Raw genomic sequence first — 27,417 nt, 5'->3', positions numbered from 1 at the left:
TTCAATACAGATGTGCGACATGGTATGAAGACTGAAGAGGTTGTATGCGGCTTAGAAAATAACAGTCGGAACGAGAGAGAGAAACAATGAGATCAAGGCGTACAGACACCCAAAACATTTGAAGTAGCAGCACAGTTTATCAAGGCCATAAAAAGCAATCACAGTACTGGGTTTCCTTTTGAGAGAGATAGAACTGAAAACATGGAAATTATGATAAACCTATTTAACTATGGCGAGACCACAGTTGGAAGTCTGTGCATAGTTCTTGTCTTCAGATTATAAAAAGGATATAGAGGTACTGAAGAAGGTGCATAAAAGATTTATTAGACTTTTGCCAGAACTGAGAGGTTAGTCAGGAAGATTGAGCAGTCTGTGGCACTTTCTTCTGGAAAGGCGAAGACTGAGGGGGTAACCTGGTAGGGTTCTTTATATTCATAAAGGGTTTATGATATATTTGGGAAGAGATGTTTCCACCTGTGGGAGACACAAAACTGGAGGCTGTAAACATAAGCTTATCACTAATAAATCCATTCGGGAATTCAGAAGGAACCTCTGTCCAAGAAATTGATTAAAATGTAAACTCGATATCGCATGGAGCAATTAAGAAAAATAACACAGAAACATACAAGGGAAAGCTAGCTAAACATGAGGGAGAAAAGAATAGAAGATATGCTGACGGGGTGAGACAAAGAGACTAGAGAAGGCTGTGGTAGAGCATATGTGCTGGAGTGGGCAAGTTGGAGTGAATGGCCTGTGTCCAGGCTTCCATTTATATCTTGTACTTAATTCGATATCATCATAAACCAGTCAACATTAGCTATGGCCGATCTTCAAGATGATGTAATAGCGGTGAAAATTAATTTCCATCCAAAGAGGAATGAGTTAGCGAAGGGCAGTCAGCATGAATTTGGAAAGGATTTGGGCTCTCAACCAAGCATACAAAATGAGGTTTGGCTGAAAGCCAGATAGCTATTATGCTTGTTTAAACAGTCACACCCCAGAAAAAACATTGTTTGATTGACAGCTCAGGCTCTGTGATCTTTGCTGTCTGTTTCATAATATTTATTTGCACAGCATTATGGGGTTTCAAGGATAGGAGGCATGAGGGAACATAGAAGGTAAATCAAATGGAAGAGCTTGACTTCAGGTGGGTGGGTGGAAAGGCAGAGATTGGCATAGGGGACTTGAGGAGCCACATGGGTGAGTGAAAGCAAAGAGCTTGGCAGAGGGGCATTAGGAAGACCTTTTGAACTTTAATTTTAAAAAGGTTTCCTCTTGCAGACCAGGGTCCACGATTCCTCTGAATGACCCTAAAATGTGACTCTCAAACCTGGCCCGAATCTATGAATATTGCGGATGTTAGAACCTGCCTATCTTTGCAATGGAAACATGTCAGGACTGCTGGATGCAGGCTTTTGACAGGAACCAGCGAGCACCCTTTAAAAGGGATTCCCAAACACATGACAGCCTAGACTTCTAGAGATGGGGTCAGCAACCCACCCATCATTTTCAAAGGATTCCCGAGTCATCCTAACTCAGTGAAATTGTCCCCTATTTCTAGATTCCTCTACAAGAGGAAACATCCTCTCAACGTTTACCCTGGTCAGGAATCTTATCTTTCAATAATTTTTAATGTTTCACCAATTTACACTTCTTCCCCTTTCCTTCACTGAAAGTATTCACTCCTTGCTAGCATGCAAATCCATAGGGGCCAACTGCCTTCCAGTCTTGACCCAAATGATTATTCTTCAGTCTTGAACTTAGATATTGGCGATTGGGGGGGGGGGGGTGATTTTCCATTCCCATTTACAGGGGCAGGATGGACAATCACGCATGAGTCCCAAAAAAGCCTTTACACTGATGAAATTTTCCTTTGCAATTATCCCTGCCCCCCACCAAAGACATAACAGGTATCCTGACATTGAGCATCAGGATCCCCATTTGCATATGTTTAAATATCATCATCAGACCGTCACACCTGATCGTGCCTCCACGTTTGATTGTCTATTAAATTGTCCCCATGCTGACATGAATCACGACAAGCCCCCATGATGTGCACCTGGCAAGCAGAACCCACCAGAAGTGCATAGGTGAGTACAGCCCAGCGAGGGGGGAAAAGGTCATGTCTGGGCAGTAGACTGGTAATGTTGGGACAATGCCATGGGAAAGTGCCCAGGCACTGTCAGGCGACGAGTTGTTCCATGTCTGTGGGGTGGACTCTGTGGTGGGGAAGAGAATTCCATGGTGAGGGTTATTCCATGGAGGGTTTGCATTGGGGCAGGTGTTCTGAGAAGGGGGATTTCAATTTTAATTTTTAATATCAGGATGCCCTCAGTTGCTGGTGGGGCAAGATCAATCACAGTCAACATGATATTGTGGGGCCTAGCCCTTACCAATTTCTCAATGTGCGCCGAATAATATGGTGGAGAAGGCCATTCCTTGGGCCGGCGGCTTCCATCCTGTTTTAATTCCCTGCTGTGCCACTCCACAAAAAAATGGGATATTTCTGCTCAGTGATGTTTTTAGCCATTCAACTACAATGGGTGCTGAATTATTAATAAGAAGGTCCCAGATCCATAGAACCATAGAAAATTACAGCTCAGAAACAGGCCTTTTGGCCCTTCTTGTCTGTGCCGAACCATTTTATGTCTAGTCCCACTGACCTGCACTTGGACCATATCCCTCCACACACCTCTCATCCATGAACCCGTCAAAGTTTTTCTTAAATGTTAAAAGTGACCCCGCATTTACCACTTTATCCGGCAGCTCATTCCACACTCCCACCACTCTCTGCGTGAAGAAACCCCCCCTAATATTCCCTTTAAACTTTTCTCCTTTCACCCTTAACCCATGCCCTCTGGTTTTTTTCTCCCCTAGCCTCAGCGGAAAAAGCCTGCTTGCATCGACTCTATCTATACCCATCAAAATCTTATACACCTCTATCAAATCTCCCCTCAATCTTCTACGCTCCAGGGAATAAAGTCCCAACCTATTCAATCTCTCTCTGTAACTCAGCTTCTCAAGTCCCGGCAACATCCTTGTGAACCTTCTCTGCACTCTTTCAATCTTATTTACATCCTTCCTGTAACTAGGTGACCAAAACTGTACACAATACTCCAAATTCGGCCTCACCAATGCCTTATATAACCTTACCATAACACTCCAACTTTTATACTCGATACTCCGATTTATAAAGGCCAATGTACCAAAGGCACTCTTTACGACCCTATCCACCTGTGACGTCACTTTTAGGGAATTCTGTACCTGTATTCCCAGATCCCTCTGTTCAACTGCACTCTTCAGAGTCCTACCATTTACCCTGTACGTTCTTCTTTGGTTTGTCCTTCCAAAGTGCAATATCTCACACTTGTCTGCGTTAAATTCCATTTGCCATTTTTCAGCCCATTTTTCTAGTTGGCCCAAATCCCTCTGCAAGCTTTGAAAACCTTCCTCACTGTCCACTACACCTCCGATCTTTGTATCATCAGCAAACATGCTGATCCAATTTACCACATTATCATCCAGATCATTGATATAGATGACAAACAACAATGGACCCAACACCGATCCCTGCGGCACACCACTAGTCACAGGCCTCCACTCAGAGAAGCAATCCTCCACAACCACTCTCTGGCTTCTTCCATTGAGCCAGTGTCTAATCCAATTTACTACCTGCCCATGTATACCCAGCGACTGAACCTTCCTAACTAACCTCCCATGAGGGACCTTGTCAAAGGCCTTGCTGAAATCCAGGTAGACAACATCCACCGCCTTCTCTTCATCCACTTTCCTGGTAACCTCCTCGAAAAACTCTAATAGATTGGTCAAACATGACCTACCACGCACAAAGCCATGTTGACTCTCCCTAATAAGTCCCTGTCTATCCAAATATTTGTAGATCCTATCCCTTATCACACCTTCCAATAACTTGCCCACCACCGACGTCAAACTTACTGGCCGATAATTTCCCGGATTTCCTTTGGAACCTTTTTTAAACAACGGAACAACATGAGCCACCCTCCAATCATCCGGCACCTCCCCCGTGAATACTGACATTTTAAATATGTCTGCCAGGGCCCCTGCAAGTTCAACACTAGCTTCCCTCAAGGTCCGTGGGAATACCCTGTCCGGTCCTGGGGATTTATCCACTCTGATTTGCCTCAAGACAGTGAGCACCTCCTCCCCTTTAATCTGTAAAGGTTCCATGGCCTCCCTACCAGTTTGCCCTATTTCCGTAGACTCCATGCCCGTTTCCTCAGTAAATACAGATGCAAAAAAACCATTTAGTATCTCCCCCATCTCTTTTGGTTCCATACACAGTCTACCACTCTGGTCTTCAAGAGGACCAATTTTATCCCTCGCTATCCTTTTGCTCCTAACATACCTATAGAAGCTCTGTGGATTTTCCTTCACTCTGTCTGCCAAAGCAACCTCATGTCTTCTTTTAGCCCTCCTGATTTCCCTCTTAAGTAGCTTCTTGCACTTTTTATACTCCTCGAGCATCTGATCTGTTCCTTGCTGCCTGTACATTTCATACAACTCTCCCTTCCTCTTAATCAGTGTTACAATCTCCCTCGAGAACCAAGGTTCCTTATTCCTATTTACTTTGCCTTTAATCCTGACAGGAACATACAAACTCTGCGCTCTCAAAATTTCTCCTTTGAAGGCCTCCCACTTTCCATTTACATCCTTACCAGAGAACAGCCTGTGCCAATCCACACTTCCCAGATCCCTTCTCATTTCATCAAATTTGGCCTTTTTCCAGTTCAGAACTTCAACCCGAGGACCAGATCTATCCTTATCCATGATCAGGTTGAAACTAATGGCATTATTATCACTGGATCCAAAGTGTTCCCTCACACTCACAACCATCACCTGCCCTAACTCATTTCCCAATAGGAGATCCAATATCGCATCCTCTCTAGTTGGCACCTCTATATACTGATGTAGAAAATTCTCCTGAACACATTTTACAAACTCTACCCCGTCTAAACCTTTAACAGTATGCGAGTCCCAATCTATATGTGGAAAATTAAAATCCCCTACTATCTTTGTGTTTCTTGCAGTTGTCAGCTATCTCTCCGCTGATTTGCTCCTCCAATTCTCGCTGACTATTGGGGGTCTATAATACAAGCCCATTAATGTGGTCATACCTTTCCTGTTTCTCAGCTCCACCCATAGGGCCTCTGTAGACAAGCTCCCTAATCTATCCTGCCTGAGTACCGCTGTAACATTTTCCCTGACCAACAATGCCACCACCCCCCCCACCTTTTATCCCTCTGCCTCTATCCCGCCTGAAACATTGGAACCCTGGAACATTGAGCTGCCAGTCCTGCCCCTCCTGTAGCCAAGTTTCACTAATGGCTATAATGCCATATTTCCACGTGTCTGTCCATGCCTTCAGCTCATCTGCCTTCCCCACAATACTCCTGGCATTGAAATAGACACACCTCAAAAAATTATTTCCACCACACTCTACCCTTCCATTTGTGATTTTGCTTGAACTAACCTGTCTTTTTACCCCTGCTCCACTATCTGCTCTGGCACTCTGGTTCCCATCTCCCTGCAAATCTAGTTTAAACGCTCCCCAATAACACTAGCAAATCTCCCTGCAAGTATATTGGTCCCCTTGTAGTTTAGGTGTAACCCGTCTCTCTTGTACAGGTCCCACCTGCCCCAAAAAAGGTCCCAATGATCCAAGAATTGGAAACCCTGCCCCCTGCACCAGTTCCTCAGCCACGTGTTCATCCGCCCAAGCATCCTACTCCTGCCCTCACTGGCATGTGGCTCAGGTAGCAATCCTGAGATTACTACCCTCGGGGTCCTGCTTTCTAACTTCCTTCCAAACTCTTTGTACTCACTCTTTAGGACCTCCTCACTTTTCCTTCCCATGTCATTGGTACCGACGTGTACCACGACATCTGGCTGATCACCTTCCCACTCCAGAACGCTGTGCACGCGATCAGAGACATCGCTGACCTTGGCACCTGGGAGGCAACAAACCATGCGGGAGTCTCTGTCTCGACCACAGAACCTCCGGTCTGTACCTCTGACCATCGAGTCCCCTATCACTACTGCTCTCCTCTTCTTCATCCCACCCTTTTGCGCTGTAGAACCAGCGTTAGGCATTATGGCAAGTGGCAAATTGATTTTGAGATGGCACAAAAAAGACTGAATGCTACCAATTCTGGTTAAGATAAAAGGGTTCCCTAAATACTTCAATAAAAGAACCTTGCCCCCTCCCTTACCTGATCTGATCTGCTTGTGACCCCACTCCCACAATGTACAATATGATCATAACAGCACCTTAACAATGTTGTCCACCTTCCAAAATGTGAAGAGATACAAGAGTGAAAACTCAACCTGATTTTCCCCCCTCTCATATATGAACTTCTGAGGATAACACAGTAGTTTCAGCAGGGATCCACTAACTCAGTACAGACTGGCATTTTTCTCACCGGTTATTAACTTTCTTAACATGCTTAAATGACACTCGGCCTTCTTAATGCAGTGAACTGGACACTGCGGTGAGCAAAAAGTTGTGAAAATTCTAAACCAAATTTGTTAAGCTCCATGCGACTGGTTTTTGCTGTTTCCCACATGAATTTGAATATTAAAGTCCCTTGATAGCTTTCTGGTACTGTTAAATAGACCGGGAAACCGCCCTCCCCCTTCCCCCCCGCTGCCTGCTCCCCCACCCCCAGGGGGAATGTAGTTATATTCAGCATGGGATATCATGGACGCAACCCTGAGGAAGTGCTGAGAGAAACATGTTTTAGTGAGGAGCTGAAGGAAATCAGCATTAGTAGAGAAATGGTTTGGAGGAAATTGGTGGGGTTGAAAGTGGATAAATATCCAGGTTCTGCTAATGTTAATCCCAAAGTACTTTAGGAAGTGGCCCTGAAAATAGTAGATCGATTGATGGTAATTTTCCAAAATTCTTTGGACCCTGGAATAGTTCCTACAAATTGCAGGGTAGCTAATGTAAGCCCGCTATTCAAAAAGGGAGGTAGAGAGAAAACAGGGAACTATAGACCAGTGAGCCTAACGTCGGTACTGGGGAAGTTGGCGAGAGTCTGTCATCAAGGATCTCAGAACTCGGCATGTGGGAGGCAGTGGTATAATCAACATGGATTTACAAAAGGGAAATCATGCTTGATGAAGTTATTGGACTTCTTGGAAGATGTAACTAGTAGAGGTGACCAAGGAGAACCAGTGGATGTGGTTTATTTAGACTTTCAGATGGTTTTTGACAAAGTCTCACATAACAGACTACAATGTAACATTAAAGTACATGGGATGGCAGATAATGTCCTGAGATGGATAGAAAGCAGGTTAGCAGATGGGAAGCAAAGTGTAGGCATTAATTGGTCTTTTCTGATTGGCAGAAAGTGATTAGTGGGGTTCCGCAAAGATCTGTGTTAGGGCTCCAGCTGTTCTCATTATATTTTCATGATTTGGAAGAGGGAACAGAAAGTATTATCTCCAGATTTGCAGATGATACAATGTTGGGTGGGAGAGTGAGCCGTGAGGAGGATGCAGACGTGCTTCAGCATGATTTTGACAGGCTGAGTTTGTGGGTATGTGCATGGCAGATGCAGCATAATGTGGATAAATATGAGGTTATCCACTTTGGTAGCAATAATAGTAAGAGAGATTACTACTTGAATGGGTGTAAATTGAGAGAGGTGGATACTCAATGAGGCCTTGGAGTCCTCGTGCATCAGTTTCTGAAAGTAAGCGCACAGGTACAGCAGACAGTAAAGAAGGCAAATGATATGTTGGCCTTCGTTGCAAGAGGATTTGAGTACAGGGATAGGGATGTTTTGTTGCAATTGTATAGGGCGTTGGTGAGGCCACACCTGGAGAATTGTGTGCAGTTTTGGAGTCTTTATCTGAGGAAGGATATCCTTGCTATTGAGGGAATACAGCAAAGGTTTACTCGGCTGATTCCTGGGAAGGCAGGTCTGTCATAATGATGAGAGACTAAGTCAGTTGGGATCATAGTCACTGGAGTTTATAAGGGTGAGAGGGAATCTCATAGAAACTTATAAAATTCTAACAGTTAGATAGGGTAGATTCAGAAAGAATGTTCCCAATGGTGGGGGAGTCCAGAACTAAGGGTCATAGTTTGAGGATAAGGGGTAAACCATTTAGAACTGAGATGAGGAGACATTTCTTCACCCAGACGATGGTGAAGGTGTGGAATTCACTACCACAGAATATAGTTGAGGCCAAAACATTGTGTGATTTCAAGAAGAAATTAGATATAGCTCTTCGGGCTAAAGGGGTCAAGGAATATGGGGGGGAACGGATCAGGATATTCAATTTGATGATCAACCATGATCAAAATGAATGGTGGAGCAGGCTCAAAAGGCCGAATGGCCTACTCCTGCTTCTGGTTTCTATGTTTTTATGAAAAGCCCAGCGTGGGTATTGAAGATGCACCATGTTAATCACAGATGTTCAGACCATTTGTAAAGTAAAAACATTATAACTACCAAGTCACAACAGCTGCTCTGACTTCAGACAAAGCAGGAAGAGCAGATGGTTGCATCAATGATATAATCCATTTTGTATTACATAAGCATTTAGTCTGAAAACATTTTGGCTTTTTTGCATGAAATGAATTATGCAAATACATTTAGTTTCTCTCAGTATAAATACTTCAGATTTTTTTTTGGCTGCAATGATTGGGTTTTTATGATCTTGATCAACTGACATGGACATCACAATTTAATGATGAACCTTCAACACTGAGACATCAACTAGGATGTATGCTGAGAAATTTTGTTCTCAGGGTGAAGAAGACATGGATTAGATTGGGCAGAACCAAAGAAGGTCAAATCTTCCACTCTCGTGTTCATCCAAAATTCTGCTTTCTGTCCCCTAACTTGCAACAATTCCTGTTCTCTTATTCCTGTGCTCACTGATTTACATTGATTCCCAGTGTGACAAGGCCTCAGTTTTAAAACTGCCATCCTTGTTTTCAAATTCCTTCATGGAATATCGTCCAGTCCAACAACCCTTCAAGATGTCTGCTCTTCTCCAATTCTGGTCTCTTGCACAACCACAGTTTTAATTGCTCTATAAATGATCACCATGTTTTAAGTTGCCTAGGCGCTGCACTCCAGAATTCCCTCTCTACACTTCTCAGCCTCTGTCCCTCCCTCTCTTCGTCCAAGGCATTCCTTATGACCAAGCTTTTGTCATCTGTCTTAATATCTCCTTTTGTGTCTCAGTGTCAAAGTTTGTTGAACAATCCACCTGGAATGCTTTACTGTATTACACAGGCTACATATATGCACATTACCACTTATCATGAAGCACTGTGAAGCAACTGGTTTGAAATAAAGGCACGTTAATTAAAACGTAAATTAAAAATGCTAAGCAAATCAAATGAAACCGTTCCACAATCGTCTTACACACCACTGCAACACTTTAGAAACAAGTTCCTTCCTGCTGAAAGAGTTTAATTTTTAACTTAATTTGCAATCACCAACTCAGTGATAATGAGGGTGCCAGTGGCAACCCATAGTTATATATCAATGTGCTGAATAAAACATGCATGGGATTCTTGGTAACTGTTCAGTGATCCTATTGGAAATAAGAGTTTACGGATAGAACGTGATAACTTGGCTATGCTCAGCTATAAATTTACTCCTTGCGAATAATCAGACCGTCGCCTGCTATTTCCTATCCAAGTCACAGATGAAGTATCATTTCTATTGATAGACATCAGAGGGTAGTTGCTGCCTGGAATCACGAACTGCCTTCAGTAGAAGTGGAACAAATAATTATTTTTTTTTAATCCAAAGATTTAAGTTGGTCATGGTTCAGCATAATAACAGTTACCAATGTCTAATTACCTCTGAATGAGTAGAATACCACATTTAATGTCCTCACATTATACAGTCAATTTCATTCCTGACTGATAATTAATAATATATTTTTAAAAATAATGAACAGGCTCAGTTCCTAACTCCTTTTAACGCTATAAAACCCTTAGCTCTAAATTCTCAGACCTTGAAAATTATATCAGTTCACCAAAGAAAATTTAAGCATTAATTTCAAAAATAAGACATAGATGTTCATATTCTTTCTCAAATCCTTAGATTACCCAGTAATAAATCTGCCCGCTCTGGTTTTCATTTCTTTCCATTCCTACTCTTCATTCTACCCATATTTATTTTCAAATGTCTGTACAATATTAATGGTTCCACGAGAAAAACAAACTTTGATGAACAACTGCACGAAATGAGTGATTACTAAGTGTCTTGTTCTCAGGTTACCAAGTTTCCAAAGCACAAATTCCCCTTTTATCTTGCGAGATGATCATTTTGAAATAAAAATATTTTTGTAGGCACATAGGAGAAATAGGTGCCTACCTTCACAGCTTGGTAAAGCATGATTCCATTGGCGGTTATCTTCACATCTTAGGGGCTCATCCTCACTTAACGTGTACCCTGGGCAACAGCTAAAGGTCACAGTTGACCCAATAGAAAAGTTGTTTCCATGTCGCCGCCCATTTACGGGGATTCCTGGGTCCAGGCAAGAATCTAATTCCAAGGTAATACCTTCAAAACACATAATCAGAATGGTGGAAAGTAATTGAATGAATCAAACACTAATAATAGGTATTTCATTACTTCTGAGTGTTATCCATTCAGAGGGTGAACTTACCTTCTTGTCCCGCCGGCCGATGGGTGGGGCGAGCTGGTGAGACACCATAAATTGGGTTCGCGCCCGATTTCTGGCCTCTCCCAATCTTACCGGGCGTGGATGGCGAGCCTGGGATGCTATCATCCAGGTTCACTTGCCTTAGCGGCCTTGCCGGTAACGGGCCTCACTGATGAGGATCACCTATGGTCCCCATCAAAGGGAAGCTGACATGATGGCCTTGTTGGTGGGACTGGAGGCCAGTTTGCCCCCCCGCCCCCCTCCCAGGTAGTCAGGGCAGAGGAGGCAGTGCTCCTTGGGTAGTGCCAGACTGGCACTGCCCACCAGACACCAGGAAGTGCCAAGGGGCTAGAGCCAGAGGGTGTGGCTCCTCAGGGGAAGGGTAGGTCCATGGTAGGGGCAGGGACTGAGGGAAGGTGAGGTAGAAGCTGCGCACTCTGCAATGGAGGTTGGCTGGGTGGGTGGGGGAAAGCTGTGCACTCTGCAGCGAGGATCAGTTGGGGGGGATTTGGGCAGTGATTGGCTCAACCGGGGGAAAGGGGTTTAGGCGGTGATCGGCTGGGCCGGGGGAGAGGGGTTTGGGCAGTGATCAGCCAGGACAGGGGGAGGGGAGTTTGGGCAGCGAGTGGTCGGGGGGGCTGGTGGTGCCTGACAGATCTCTGTTCTGTTGCACATGCACAATTGCACCCTTTGGTATGAACAACAGGCTTTCTGGGGAGCTTAGGCCCTCTGCCTCCCTCTATGATGGGAAAAAGATTGTGCATTATTATTTCAACAAAGAGACGCAAGATTGCATTTACAAATTCACCCGACATACAGATCCGAAACTCACCTGGTTTCATGCTCATTCGGCAGTTAGAATGTTTTTGTAAGATCCCCTAAGTTGCTTCAGGAGGGAACAACCTCAGAAGTATCAATGGATGAGCATTGGAATATGCTTTTGCGTCAAGATAAATTTTATATGCCAATTTTATTGCACTGGCTTTGGTTTTGTATGTTGTGCACAATGCAATGTCATGTGGGTGTGAAAGTACCTGAATAATATTGAGGCAACTAGAGAGACTTCATCACAATGGGATAATTTTCACACAATCCTGGAACAAAATCTTTTGCCCATATGGGGGCAACACCGAGGTGGACAGACATAAAAATTCATTCCGCCCGCCAGTGTGTTGGTTTGCCACAATCCAGGGTGGGCTTCACCAGGGCTCTCCAGCATCAAGTGGCAGGTAGCTAACAAAGCTATGGCCTATTCAGGCCTAACATCCGAGGCCAACTGGAAGTTCTAGTTGGCAGACTTCGAGGCCTTCTTTGCTTGTCAGGACAAAGCTTCAGGCTTCCCATGTTGGTCCAGCTGCTGATTTCATTTTATTTAAAAGTTTAAGAAGTTGGACATTGGCTGCCTGTAAAATAAGAAACCTTCTCTTTCCCTCACATCTGAATGGCAGGCTTCATCAGATTCCGAGCTGGAGGACCTCTTTTTGGCCCTCTAGATTTGAGAGTATATCTGTTGTCCTTTGGATATCAAGGCTACCCTCTGGCCACTAATTGGCCCATTCGGGGACATACAGTGACACCTATTTGACCCCAACATTAGTTCCTGACCAAAGGACAGGTGTACCAGCTATTTCAGTGTGACTATAGGTAAGACAACAAAATGCAGAAAATCAAAACCCTTTGTTGTGTTAACTGTTTTGCTAGTTAACTTAGTTTACCTCTATGCTTAACACTGCACATTGAAGTAGAAAACATACATGCATTTGAAGTGAGCGCCAGGATTTTTCTGAAATTTTGTAGTGGGAATATGCAGTGCCCTAATGTCGTTATAGTTTGATCAAATATGCTACAGTGATACTGGGACTTCCTTTAACGCTAGCGCTGATGCATGGATGCCAAGGCCTTCTGCAATAAATTAGAGAACTTCGACATCTGTCCTTTGTTCTCACTGGAGCGACGGAGGTGAGGGGAGACCTGATAGAAGTCTACAAGATTATGAGAGGCATGGACAGAGTGGATTTTCAGAAGCTTTTTCCCAGGGTGGAAGAGTCAATTACGAGGGGGTATAGGTTTAAGGTGCGAGGGGCAAGTTTTAAACGAGATGTACGAGGCAGATTTTTTACACAGAGAGTGGTGGGTGCCTGGAACTCGTTGCCGAGGGAGGTAGTGGAAGCGGATACGATAGTGACTTTTAAGGGGCGTCTTGACAAGTACATGAATGAGATGGGAATAGAGGGATATGGTCCCCGGAAGTGTATGGGGTTTTAGTTAAGTCAGGCAGCATGGTCGATGCAGGCTTGGAGGGCCGAAGGGCCTGTTCCTGTGCTGTAATTTTCTTTGTTCTAGAAATTGTACAGTGCAGTATCTCAAATCTGGCTGTCCAAAAGCTGGAGTTGAAAGAAAACTGGGTACTTTTAGAAGTTTATTTCTGTCACACGTAGGCTTATATTAACACAGCAATGAAGTTACTATGAAAATCCCTGAGTCACCACACTTCTATGCCTAAGGGAGAATTTAGCATGACTGATACACCTAACCAGCACGTCTTTCGACTGAGGGGAGAAACCGGAGCACCCAGAGGAAACCAGTGTGGTGTGATATCTAACTAGTTATCCCCTTCACCATTGCACACCTCTATTCCCAGACTCTGAGCAACCCTTGACCCCACCTGAGCTGGGTAAATCTGAACCACCTAACTTGAATTCCAGCAATATTTGAAATCCTGCGCAACATTGGTCCCAAAGTTGCTGGTTTCGAGACACTATCTGTGTATAGCAGACTAAGGAAGCAAAACACACCGAAAATAACGGACTCCACCTCTTCCCTGAAAGTATATATTGATTACATGAAAGAATGGTCTTTGATTTCATTTATTTTTATTGAAACATGAAAATGTTGGCATTTGGAAATTAATACCTAGTTAAATTTTGGTTATGATTAATATATTGCAAGTGTTAATGAACAAAATGGATAATCCAGGTCATTGACAATGCTCCTGAATGCAGTATACCATTAATACCTCAGACAATCGAACACTAAATGTGAAACACTTCAAAACAAGGCTTACCAAATCAACCTCATCACTGATTTTGCAGGTTTGCCAAACTTACGCTCTATTCTTTACCCCGACCCAATCCCATTCTGCTGTGCTCTGTTTCTGGCAACATCATATTCCACCACTGGCCCTAATCATTCTGATTCCCAGGGTGTCCTTGACTGTATTTCTCAGCCATCTGCTGCTTCAATTTTCCTCACTGTTTGTAACCTATGATTGTCTCGACTTCAATCTAAAATCTGGCAATGACAGGCAGAATTATTTAAAATTATATCGAAATTACAATTCAGTAATGGGCGGCTTTGCTCAACCCGTTCATGTTGCTAGTTATCATTCACATGAGTTCTAGTTCTAATGCCATGTCCCTACTCTTATCCTTTAATTCCACTCCTTTCCAACTGCCTACCTAATCTATTCTGCAGAATTAACATTGTCACAATCTCTCATAATACATCCCACAGGCTCGCAACCCTCGGTGTAATAAATTTCCTCCTGACTTTTATCCTCAACAATTTGTATTCAATCCTCTGTCTATGTCCCCTCAAACATGGGAAACAGTCAGGCCAAAATGTTCTGTTTTTGAAACTGAGTGCCATGGCGATTGGTTTCCATGGCATGTTTCCTGTTTCCAGGAAAATGGTGGGAAATTGTGCCCAATTTCATGCTCAGAAGCTCATTAATCATGCATAGCTAAGTATCCCTCCCAAGTTGCATGGCAGGTTGTGAACTGTTGAGTCTGCTCTGCTATTAGCTAATGGGCTCAAAGGTCCTGGGTGCCACATTTAAACACCACACCAACACACGTATTAATTCTCTCCAGCCCAGCTTTGTGAAGGAGACAGCTCTGGACAGCTGCATCAAAGAAGACAGCTGCCCTGGGTTTATTAATGATTCCCTGGAGGTGGTCGTCAATAGAGTCCACTACAATTGCCATCCAGTGCAGGAAGAGGATGAATGATTTCATCAACACCGCCAGGATAAGTCAATCTCGCTCTCCAGTCTCTCACTTTCATGCTGGCATCATCCACTCAAAGGGTTGCACTGCCCTGGGATCTCTCAGAATTTTAGCAGGGGACACCTCGACAATGATAGTCTCAAGGGCACTTTAACATCACCTGCATTTCAGCCTTAGCCCTGGCTAGGGAGGGCTCAGCACATGCAATAGACAGGCATGCATGTTTTCTAACCTCTCCTCCATCTCTTCTCACCACATTCTAAAAGGTTTATGTCTTCATGCAGGTCAAGTTTGTGCATAGCAGGAGGGAGAGACTCAGACTGGGATAGGGGAGTGGGGGGGGGGGGGGGGGGGAGGGGGAGGGGCGGGGGAGTGGGGGGAGGGGGAGGGGCGGGGGGAGTGGGGGGGGGAGTGGGGGGGGCGGAGTGGGGGGGGGGGAGTGGGGGGGGGGGTGGGGGGGGGGGTGGGGGGGGGGGTGCTGAGGACACACACACAACATCCTGGGGCTGAACAATTTCGAGGAGGATGCTGCTCTCATTATTAGTGGGGGGAGGGAGCCAGCTTGAAGAGGGGGGCCACATGAAAGAATGGATTGCAGGGGTGTGAAGCTGGAGCCTACACTGAACACTTTTGAACAACTTACACCAGTTGCCCCTTTCCTGTGAAGGGTAAAAGTGATGGCCGGGTCTCAGCAGATGCAGAAATTAGACCAGGGACTTTTTGTCAGAGATGTGAACTCTGTTGCTGAGAGCTTGAGTCAGCAGGCCCTTTCATTCTCCCCTTGCCACCACCCCCCCCCGCAACTAAAAACTCAATCCATGTCAAAATAAATAAATTACTCCAACTTTCAGCAGTATTTGCTGCAAAGTCGTCAAATTTTAATCGCATCACTCAACCCGCTAACACCCACTTCCCTAGGAACTGTCACGTAATCCTGGCAATTTGTTTTTCCACTCTCATATAACAAGATCAAGCCCACCTCCGAGCAGAGAAATGCACAGGATGAGATGAGCAATGAGCCTTCGTGACAGGAGACTCACCGGAGAGAGAAAAAAAAATCAAAGTAATATTAAATCAGGGAATTACAAATATATTTCAAATTTACCCAAGCTCAAGAAAAAAAAAACATGGTTCAAAATGTGACCATGTTAAATAATATACAGCTGTGTGATGTGACTGAATTGCAATAATGTGCTTATTGGTAACATATTGTACATATGAAAAAGGTTGGAAACATTAATCAACTAGATTGTTTCCTGAATACGTCGAAAATCTCAAATATTTGCTCACCCAAGTCCCCTATTGTATGCAATGTTTTATTATTTGAAATATCGACCCATTTACAATTATCCTGTAACATTGAGTTATAGTAAGTAAATGCAGATGCTGTGAAAAGACTAAGGGGTAAATTTCTGATCAGACACTTCCTCACTTGCAACAAACACAGAAATTCACAAGCCCACAATCCTTGATTTTTCATTCAATATGAACTTATCATTCATAGAATCCCTACAGTACAGAAAGAGGCCATTCAGCCCATAGAGTCTGTACCGACCATAATCCCACCCAGGCCCTATTCCCGTAATCCCGCATATTTACCCTGCTAATCCCCGACACTCGGGTTAATTTAGCATGGCCATTCAACCTAACCCGCACCTCTTTGGACTGTGGGAGGAAAGCGGAGCACCCGGAGGAAACCCATGCAGACACGGGGAGAAAGTGCAAACTCCACACAGACAGTGACCCGAGGCCAGAATTGAACCTGGGTCTCTGGCACTGAGAGACAGCAGTGCTGATCACTGGGTCACCATGTCATTCCAGTCCACTGTGCTATTTATATTAGGCTCCCAAATATTTTTGCTGGGCATCCAAATGTCAATCTGTTTGAAAATGGCAAGGCTCATCACTCGGACAGAAACTCAGTAATTTGTTTTTTCTCCAATTTTTGTCTTGTCCAGCTCCATTCAATGAAAAATGGGACATCTGAGCTTTCCTGAGCACTATCAAACCTTCCACGTCCATTTTAGCAGGCAGGTGACACCTCCTACTATAGACAGTCAGTACTACACTTCAGAGTGAACCAAAGTTTCGTGCTCAGGTCCTGGAATGCAGTTTGAAATCACAACTATTTGGCTCAGACAAACGTACTGCCATTGAAACAAGGTGTTACTTGTTCATTTATACAGGTATTATCCAATATGAAATGACCATCACAGCAAACTTTGACACGACCCAATGATGATTACTTGTGCAAATTGTCACCATGGTATGCTTCACTCAAAGAATAACCTGCTATGTGGTTGTGGTAGAAATATGTCGGCTTAATTTAATTATTTTAAATACTGTGCTGCAACTTTGATCAATTTATCTCAGGGCAGTTACAGATAACAAAAATTTGTGGTAAAAACTGTTCTGTTCACAATGTTTGAATGATGTAACCAAGCATGAGAGTTCAGGAACAGTTAACCTCAATTAATAGTAATTAAAGCTAATTGTTGCAAACCCAGCTGATGTTAGTACTGAACAGATCAGAGCCCAGAATGAGACTTGGCTTCATAAATCATGACTGGAAATTTCCTGTCCCGCCCATCGTGGAAATCATAGTGGGCAGGGCAGAAAATTTGGCAGACCATTTCAAGATCTGTTGACCTCAGGCGGAAATTTCTGGCCTTTAGGCATGTGCAGATGGAAAATTCTGTCTCAAGTTTAATTTTCCTTTAGAAGCCGTGGAGGAAAGTCACTGAACAAATTTGCAGGAGTCTGTTGATGAACTTTTTAACACGAATAATATAATAGTTATTAAACAAGGAAAATTAACGATTATTATACCAGACAAAAAGGTTCGAAAGATATCAATACAAACACAATAATATAATTCAAATATTCACTTTTCCTTCACTCAGCTATATCTTGACATTCAGATATAAATTAGGAAAGATAAAACAATGGGCAGAATTTTACATCGGTCCTGCCACAGTCGATGGACTTTTGAATGACTTCCCATGTTATACCCCACCATGACACAGCTGTAAAATTTCTACTGATATTTATCTTATTCTCGAACATTCAGGGTAAGTATAAGGCACGTGTTAATTAACAGGCAAATTATGGTCAGCCACACCACACTCCAAAGTAAATAACAGATGTAACCCTCGCAGATTCCATGGATTCCTCAATAACTCACCCAGGTGCCTGCCACACGATGAGCCAATCAGTCTCACTGAAACGTTGCATTCTTTTGAGTTTTTCTAATCTCCACATTCAAAGATCTCCCCTTGGAATTCTCTTCAAACATCATTCCCATTCGGACAGGTTTAACCTGGATCCACCTCCAGGATTTCAATCTCACCTTATGAGATTCTTTTCCCTTATATCTCTGTGTACATTCAAACTTCACCTACCAAACACAATTTCATATCTCCAATCATGCCAAGCAAAACATTAGTGATCCAAAGGGGTACCTTTGCCCCTCCAGCCTACAGCACAGAGCAATCTACCTTCTCAGTTCGCCTGAGCTTCTCCTGAGCCTATTTTGTTTCAAGTCTGCTCCGTGCAACTTCATCTTTAATTTGGAGCCTGTTTCTCTGCTCCCTACTTTGAACTTTACTTAACAGGATATGTTTCTGATTCCAGTCCCTTTCCCTTACCTGGGACTTCCTTCAGTAATCCCTTTCAACTCCTGTCTTTGTCCCACCTGGGATTTTCTTCTGGAACCACTATCTGTTCCATTCCCTGATTTGAATCCATCTTCTTTTCTTGGGAATTTCTCCATGGCTCCTCCCCGTGTCCTATGCCTGGGACACCTCACTCCTTGTGGTACTCCGGTTCAGGTCATCTGACATGCAGTTTCACTTCTTTCCTTCATTATCTTCCACACAGGGCAGCTTCCTAGCCTGAAGAATGGAAAAATGACTAACTGCAGATATGTGGCCAGTTCCTGGCCAACGCATGCATGAAAGTCCTGAGGGCTGCCAAGAACTGTAGTTTTCATCATCTCAGGAAATAGATATAGTTTTAAGTAATTTATGTTTATATTTGCGCATGTTAGGAATAAGGTATAGTTTTAAGTTTAAATTGTATTTCCGTATTGTGTGTTCAGAAAAAGAACTTCAGTTTTAGTTTTACTTTTAAATATTTTTCAAGTGTTTTTACAACTCTAAAACAAACACAGGGTATTTTAAAAATGGGCTGTTATCTAGCAACCAAAGGGTCAGTAAAAGCAGTTTGAGTTTAGTTCGAGCAAGCTGACCTGGAAGGAAACACCAATCCACAGAAACTGCTGGAACAAGCAGGCATGAAAGAAGACTGCAGAGAGCAGGCCCCAAATTAAAGGACCGAAAAATCCTGAAACCAGGGAGAGGGACAGAAGCAATTGCCAAGAAGAGCCTCTAGTCAAAGGAAAAGATGAAGAATCTGGAAAAGGTCCTGTTAAGTGAAATGAGAGTGAGGTACAGAGAGATATTCCTACCCGAAAGAGCTACAGAGAGATATTCCAAGTTAAAAGGCAAAGTTGCAGACGTTAGGTGATGTGGGTTTGCAAGAAACCGGAGATCTAAGGTGATCAGAAGGTTGGTGACTCCTTATTGCGGGCCTGGGAAGCACTGGTGTTTGGTTAGCACAGCTGGGTATTTGAGAGAGCGTGTCGAAGTGAAGCTTGAATGCTCTGGCAATCCAGGACAGAGGAACATCAGAAAAAGAGGGTGAAACCCTGGAGGTTGATCCTTGGTGAAGACGGCACAGTGGCGTAGTGGTTAGCACTGCTGCCTCATAGCGCTAGGGACCTGGGTTCGATTCCCGGCTTGGGTCACTGTCAGTGCGGAGTTTGTATGTTCTCCCTGTGTCTGGGTGGGTTTCCTCCGAGTGCTCCGGTTTCCTCCCACAGTCTGAAAGATGTGCTGGTTAGGTGCATTGATCCGAACAGGTGCCGGAATGTGGCAACTAGGAGAATTTCACAGTAACTTCATTGCAGTGTTAATGTAAGCCTTACTTGTGACTAATAAATAAATAAAATAAGACATTTGGGAGAAAGCATAATTTGGGAGAAGACTCCAAGGCATATTCTTTGAAAGCAGGGATTGGAAACCCTCTTGTGAAAGACAGAATTCCTGAGGGACCAGTTGGTTCACAGTTAAAGAAGCATCTGGGGGAATAGATGAAAAATCTATTGAACTTGGTTGGAGTTTTATCAAGTGGCTTTAAGAAAGCAAGCAAGGTAAAGTGTCAGAGAGGTTTAGTGAGATAATCTTAGGTCCCAGGCAACTGAAGCCAATGGTGGAGTAATTAAGACTGTGGATGCTCATGTGGCCAGAATTACATGAGCGTGCATATATTGGAGGCTTGTGGGCCTGGAGAAGATCTTAAAGATAGGTACACAAATGGTGGTGGAGCATTTGAAAATAACTTTAAAAAATCAAGGCTTTGCTTTAACAGGAGACAAAATAGGTTAGTAAGTACAACAGTGATAGGTGAACATGAGCAGCAGGGTTTTTGATGACTCTATTTTACAAAGGACAGAATCTGGATAATGATTCCTGAATCCTTAAAGGAGATGTGTCAGCTGAGCCATCACATAATGTATCTTCAAATATACCAAACCTACATATAGTTTACCAGTCCTGTCCTCTGTATAAGATTGATGAGTTTTTTGTGAAGGCGGCACAGAAACACAACAGAAGCAAACAGTCTTAGTCATGTTATGGATATGTAGCTGGAAGCACACCTGGGATCATCATTACACCTAACGCTAACTTACAACTCGTCCACCCTCACACCCACCATGCCCTCTCACCCTATTACCCAAAGCACACTCAAGTCCACTTCCAAGAACTTAGCTGGGGCCCACTGCTGGTGAGATAGGGGACCCTAAATTATTTCCACCCTGTGGAGGTGCAACCACCACCAGCAGCTTGCCTCAAGTTTGCAGAGGAGGGGGGGGGGGGGGCCTGAGGACCAATTTCTATCTATCCTTCAGGCAATTAGTTCAGGCACAACACCAGGTCTTTCCAGAAAGTGGGCCCATTCTAATTTCTCCCCCCAAGCTTTCATGAACACAATATCTGGTTAAATGATGCCTTTTCATTTCTCTGCTGACCCTGAGGTGCAGGAACCAGAAGGGCAAAACCAACTGGTGAAACATTGTTCACGAGCTCCCTCCTCTTCCTCTGAATGACAGCTTAGGACCTGCATTAGTTAACATCTGGAGCCAACAGAAGAAAATGCAAGCAAAAAATAATTAAATACAGCTAACAAAAAGCTTCATGAAAAGATAAGTGCATGCAAGGAAAAAGCATATACCAATTAGGCTCAGAAAGGATCTTAAAACAGTTATGAGCACAATACCTCCTTCTAACAGGTTTACTGGGGTTTATGGATATTTACTGTCACTTTTCTATGTTATCCCTTTTTGCAATGAAACTTCCACATGGTCATGTAGGAACTTTCAACTTCTACCCTGGTCTGATCAGAAAATTGAGTTGAGTTGGTACTATTTGCAATATTTAAGTAGGACTCCTTGATGTCCAATTCCATCATCCCACATGGATAATACATATGCATAGTCTTGTTTCCAGACAACTTTTCAGACATCAGAAAGCCTGGGACAAAAGATAGCATTTGAACCATCCACAGAATGGGAAAGGCGTTTGAATTATATGGACAAGATTAATTCAGAGAGGTCATGAGGACAAACAGGAGTGGTGCAAAAGAAATGAGCATTATAAGGTCCTTGTCAGACATTGATTGGTCAATCTGAGTCTTAGTAACAAAGAAACAAAGAAGCCTTTATCCATCTTGCTCCGTATGACAGCCAACACAGTTACAAACTTAATATCTATCCAGTTTCTTTTACAAGGAGCTGAGACACTCCACCTCACCTGTTTTTTGCAAGAATATTTTAGCATCTCTATTAATCGACAAGAGAGTTACATTTCTCCAAATATCAAGCTAAAATTAAACCTGTATTTATTCATCTTGCGCTTATGACGTGACAGTGACGTGAACACATAATCTAGGTTGGACTTATCACTGAATTCCAGATCATCAACATTCTGGGGGCTACCATTGACCAGAAACTGAACTAGACCAGCCACATAAATACTTTGGCCACAATGGCAAGTCAGGGGCTGGGAATTCTATGGCAACTCGGTAAGCAACTGACTCCCCAAATCCCATCCAATTTCTACAAGCTTCAAGTCAGGAGTGTGATGGAATACTCTCCAATTGCCTGGATGGTTACAGCTCCAACAAGACTCGAGAAACTCAGTGCCATCTAAGTCTACTTGATCAGCACTCCATCCATCACCTTAAACATTCACTTTCTCCACCACCGGCACACAGTGGCACCTGTGTGTACCATCTACAAGATGCATTGCAACAACTCACTGAGGCTCCTTCGACAACACCTTCCAAACTCGTGACCTCGACACTCTGGAATGACAGGATGGCGGTCGCATGGGAACAACACAATCAGCGAGTTCCTCTCTGAGCCACACACCCTTCCTGACTTCAAACAACAGTAATGTTCCTTCATTGCAGTTGGGTGAAAACCCTGGATCTACCTCATGAACAGGATTGTGCTGTACCTACACCACATGGACTGCAGCAATTCAAAATGGCAGCTCACCGACACCTTCTCAAGGCAATTGGGATGGGCAGTAAATGCTGGGATGGGCAGCAATGCCCCAAACCTAAGACTAAAATGTTCAGCTGCAGTCTCAGAGATGCTATCCTTTGAATGAGACCTTAATGTGAGATCTCCTCTGCTCTGTCATGTGGACAGGAAGGATCCCATGCAATACTTCAATGAAAAGCTGGGGAGTTCTTCCTGATGCTCTGGCAAATGTTTATTCTTTAACCAATACAATGAAAACAGAGGATCTGATCATTAACTGCTGTTTGTGGGATCTTGTGTGCGGTTGGCTGTGTTTCCTGTATTACAACAATGACTACATTTTAAAAGTACATCACTGGTTGTAAAATGCCTTGGACTTTCTGTGGTCATTCATTGCGCTACATAGATAGAAGTACTTTCGATATGTTGATTAGTTATTTGAGTATGTTCAAGAAATGGATCATATTTCCCCTTAATCTCCACCTTTACCCCCAGCCCAAGTGTAGTGACGAGTTTAAAATCTTGGAATTATCCTTGCTGATGTTTGTCTGTTAGTTTGCATTGTTACACCTTTTCCAGCAGATATTCTCATACAGTATAACATTTTTCCTTTTGTCTCTCAAAATGTTATTAAAACCAGCTTTTAAAACATTTTGAAGTCATATTTGACAACTCATCAGCTCCACTCAATTGAGTACAGAAACCAGAAAATTAAAGATCATTGTTGAGATTATATCACTGTTTAAACTTCCAAACAAATCAAGTCTGAAAGAAATTGTTTGCGAGTTTAAATCAAGAGGTTTTCACATTTTCACCTCCACAAACAACAAAAAAACTATTAATCTTTTTTTCACTATATTCACAATGTTTATCTTAACACATCTAAAGGTGCCATCAATAGTTTAATTTGGAAGCTAAAAGCTAATCTGACTCCTATCTAATGACAGTGTGGAAAAATATGTGGGCGACACAGTGAAAAAAGAAGAATTGTGTAATGTCTTCATTAATTATATTAATCTTTTTATGTGGGCTTATCACAAAATACAACTTGCAATGCATCCACGAGGCTATCGGATTCAAATGACTAATAATCTCAAAGGGAAGTCTGTGCAAGAACTGAAGGCAGCAAATGTTCACTTCACTGAATTACAACAAATTTGATCAACCCAATCTATTGGCATAAGAGTGATTGAATTGAGTACAGGTTGTTGTGCTCATTTGGCCAGACTCAACGAAGAGAGTTCAGACAGTCTGTGTGCCAAGGTAAGGTTTAATACTAATGAGTCAAATGGAGGAAAGGTCAGACCAACAAACTGAAGTGTGTGCTCTTCAGTAAGTCAGATTAATGACGCTTGGGAAGTTCTGACTGACATCTGTCAAAGCAATACTTGATCTGAGAGAATGTCAATGTCCCCATTACTGCTTTATTCTTGCAAGAGCTTAAATACATGACGCAAATACTGAACAAAAGTCTACATGGTGATAGAAGTACTTCGCTGTCAACCTTTTGGAGACAGGTGACCCGAGCTTACCAGAGCAACTTATGTCCCATGATTCAACTAAATGAAGTCTGACATTTGCAGAAGGAAATCCATTGACAGAGGTTGGAAACAAAATACACATCCATATGAGTAAATACATTGTGAAATTTCCAACGGAAGTTGTTAATGCTTTTTGTTTCTGTCAGCATAAATGAAGCCAAATGATGACGTGCTCTCTAATGCTTCCAAAGTTAGTATTAGCACTGAATCAACATAATCGCATCATTGCATGGTGCAAGACAGCCTGTATGGTTACCGATCCACCCGGAAACCAACTCAGAGCAACGGCACAAAGTTGCAAACTTTGCCCTCATATTTATTGCTGGTGGTGCTATAATGCCCTCTTTGAAACATAAACTGGGCAGATTCTGTAGTAACAGGAGCCCAAACTATCATAGAACCATTTCCATTTGGAGAATATTAATACAGCATCTTTGTTCTGAGGACCGAAGGGCAGATGCATTGTTTATATAAACAGTTTTGTTTGAGAGTGATAAAAGAAACTTACTTTCATAGTGAATCTGAAAACCAACACTTGACCGGCTGTTGTCAGTTGTTAATAGTAGGTACATGTAATTGCCAGTGCTGATCAGAAACTGAGGTGCTTGAGTACCATGGTATTCTCCTATTAAAGGTGATGAATTAACAGGTCCATCCCGTATTTCTAATGTATCATAATTAACTTCAGTTTGAAACCTGTGAAGAAAAAAATTAAATCAATTTACTAATTTACAAAACCTTTGGAGAAATAGCTAAACAGATGAGTACATAAATATTCTGAAAGCACACAAATGGCCGATTAAATTTGTATGATTTTTCTTTTAAAATTGATGTACAGAAAGAAGGATGTGGAGGCTTTAGAGGGGGTACAGAAAATATTTACCAGGATGTTGCCTGGTATGGAGGGCATCAGCTATGGGGAGAGGTTGGAGAAACTTGGTTTGTTCTCACAGGAACGACGGAGATTGAGGGGCGACCTGATAGAAGCCGACAAGATTATGAGGGGCATGGACAGAGTGGATAGTCAGAAGATTTTTTCCAGGGTCAATTACTAGGGGGCACAGGTTTAAGGTGCGAGGGGCAAGGTTTAAAGGAGATGTATGAGGCAAGTTTTTTTTTTAACACAGAGGGTCGTGGGTGCTTGGAACTCGCTGCCAGGGGAAGTAGTGGAAGCAGATATGATAGTGACTTTTAAGGGGCGTCTTGACAAATACATGAATAGGATGGGAATAGAGGGATATGGTCCCCGGAAGGGTAGGGGGTTTTAGTTCAGTCAGGCAGCATAGTCGGTGCAGGCTTGGACGGCCAAAGGGCCTGTCCCTGTGCTGTAATTTTCTTTGTTCTAACCAATTCTTGTCGCAAACAAAATAAAATCACTGCACATCAACAAATGTCCATAGAGTTCACACAGAAAAAGTAAAATAATCCCATGCTTTAAATTGTGTTAACTTACGATTTGTTATTAAGTTAGTTGTAATTACCTCACCCACTGATAAGTTGATTTTAAATACTCAACAATCTATTAACCTATCCCACCAGGACACTGCTGAGATTGAGTGTTTGGTCTATACACCACCTAATTTTAGGCACCATTGAAGGCATAAGAGAATAAGTAGAGGCATAAAACCCTCCTCACCTGATGAATTAAGTTAAAATGACTCCTTGTGAATTAGTTTTATTGCTTCACCTTTGTGTAATGAATAGATTATTATATTTGGTTCTTAGAGTCCTCGATCTTCATATGCTACAGGCAGTACACTTCCCCAAAAGTTATCATGGGTAAATGACCCCATCAGATAGTCTCAATCCAGGTGTCCCACAGAGGTCTCAGCTTTGATGTCTGCTTAGCTGAGCAAAGCTTTTCACAAGTTCACCTCAGCTTTCCAGACATAAGTCCCTTGGCTCCATGCCTCATTAATAACTGTTGACCTCTACCCGGGACATTATGTCTGGATATCAGGACAGGGTTGGCTTGGCTGGGATGACTCACATGCCGACTTAAGCTAACCACATCCATAGATCAGGTTCATATTTAAAGACAGTACTTGGAGGAAGTAGCAGAGGACATTTGCTCACTGTTAAACCATTTGATGCGCAATATAACTCACGAGGCTAGAGGTACTCAGGGAAATAAAGGCTTTTATTGACTACAACAATAGAGCTACCATATATAATACACGATCCCAGACTAAAGGGTCCCAGACAGACCAGTGACCTTTATACCTCTCCCAGGAGGCGGAGCCCGACTGGGATGTACCATAACAACTATATTACAGGTAGAACAGCCCAACCCTAACCCCAACAGTAACATGTAGAACAGCCCAACCCTAACCCCAACAGTAACATATATACAGACTCGTAGTACTGGCCAGACCCTGGCTCAGTACTACCTGGTGGGAACCAACGACGGTTCACCACATTCACCCCTTTGAAAACAAAGGCCGGCGGGGTACAAAACACAGAACAATTGTTCATCACTCTATAAGTTCAGACGGTCTGGGGGACCGCACCGTCGTTGTGACCTCCTCAACACCGGCGATGACACCGGTGTAGGCACTCGCGGTGGCGTTCTCCCCAAGGCGGTGTCCAACGGCTCCTCCAATGTCTCACGGGCCGGTAGACCCCGAGGTGGTGACAATCCGCTGGACTCGGGCACGCCTTGAAGTGGCGACCATCTCCTGGACTCAGGCAAGCTGTACACGGGAGTAAAAGGGTTAAGTGATGGTCCCGATGCTGCCCGCGCCGTGTCAGGAGGGGAAACAATAGTTGGGGGGTCTCTAACAGGAGGTATGGGAGCGACAGGGGTCTCCAAGCCCCCTGCTGGCGCCAGGTCTCGAATCAAGACCGTGTCCTCTCGCCCGTCAGGGTATGCCACATAGGCATACTGAGGGTTGGCGTGGAGGAGATGGACCTGTTCAACCAAAGGGTCGGACTTGCGGGTCCTAACATGTCGCCGCAGGAGGACAGGTCCTGAGTACGTCAACCAAGATGGTAATGAGGTCCCAGAGGAAGACTTCCGAGGGAATGAAAACATTCTCTCATGGGGAGTAGCGTTGGTTGCCGTACACAGGAGTGAGCGTATGGAGTGGAGCGCATCAGGGAGCACCTCTTGCCAACGGGAGACTGGAAGGCCTTTAGACTTCAACGCCAGTAAGACAGCCTTCCAGACTGTAGCATTCTCACGTTCAACCTGTCCGTTACCCCTAGGGTTGTAGCTCGTGGTTCTACTAGAGGCAATTCCATATGAGAGCAGGAATTGCCTCAAGTCATCGCTCATGAACGATGAGCACCTATTGCTATGGATGTAACAGGGGTACCCGAACAGGGTGAAATGACCACGAAATGCCTTGATAACCGTGGCAGCGGTCATATCGGAACAAGGAATGACAAAGGGGAATCGTGAGTACTCATCAACCACATTGAGGAAGTACACGTTCCGATCTGTCGAGGGAAGGGGGCCCTTAAAATCTACACTCAGTCTTTCGAATGGACGAGTGGCCTTAACGAGTTGTGCCCTGTCAGGTCGGTAGAAGTGCGGTTTGCATTCCGCGCATACCCGGCAGCTTCTGGTTATAGACCT

At 43.5% G+C, this 27,417-nt stretch overlaps 1 protein-coding gene across 1 annotated transcript in view; it reads right to left on the bottom strand.

Moving 5' to 3' along the window:
• csmd1b (CUB and Sushi multiple domains 1b) overlaps window positions 1–27,417 on the bottom strand; it is a 2,043,836-nt gene that overhangs the window by 527,163 nt on the left and 1,489,256 nt on the right. The window contains exons 19-20 of the mRNA XM_078213588.1: window positions 24,346–24,533; window positions 10,389–10,577 (exon numbers count right to left, since the gene is read on the bottom strand). Of these exons, the coding sequence (XP_078069714.1) occupies window positions 10,389–10,577; window positions 24,346–24,533 (377 nt within the window). The remainder of the gene's footprint in view (window positions 1–10,388; window positions 10,578–24,345; window positions 24,534–27,417) is intronic.

The sequence above is a fragment of the Mustelus asterias genome, chromosome 5 (genome assembly GCF_964213995.1).
Source record: "Mustelus asterias chromosome 5, sMusAst1.hap1.1, whole genome shotgun sequence".
Taxonomy (NCBI): domain Eukaryota; kingdom Metazoa; phylum Chordata; class Chondrichthyes; order Carcharhiniformes; family Triakidae; genus Mustelus; species Mustelus asterias.
This window is presented reverse-complemented; position numbering and strand designations above follow the sequence as displayed.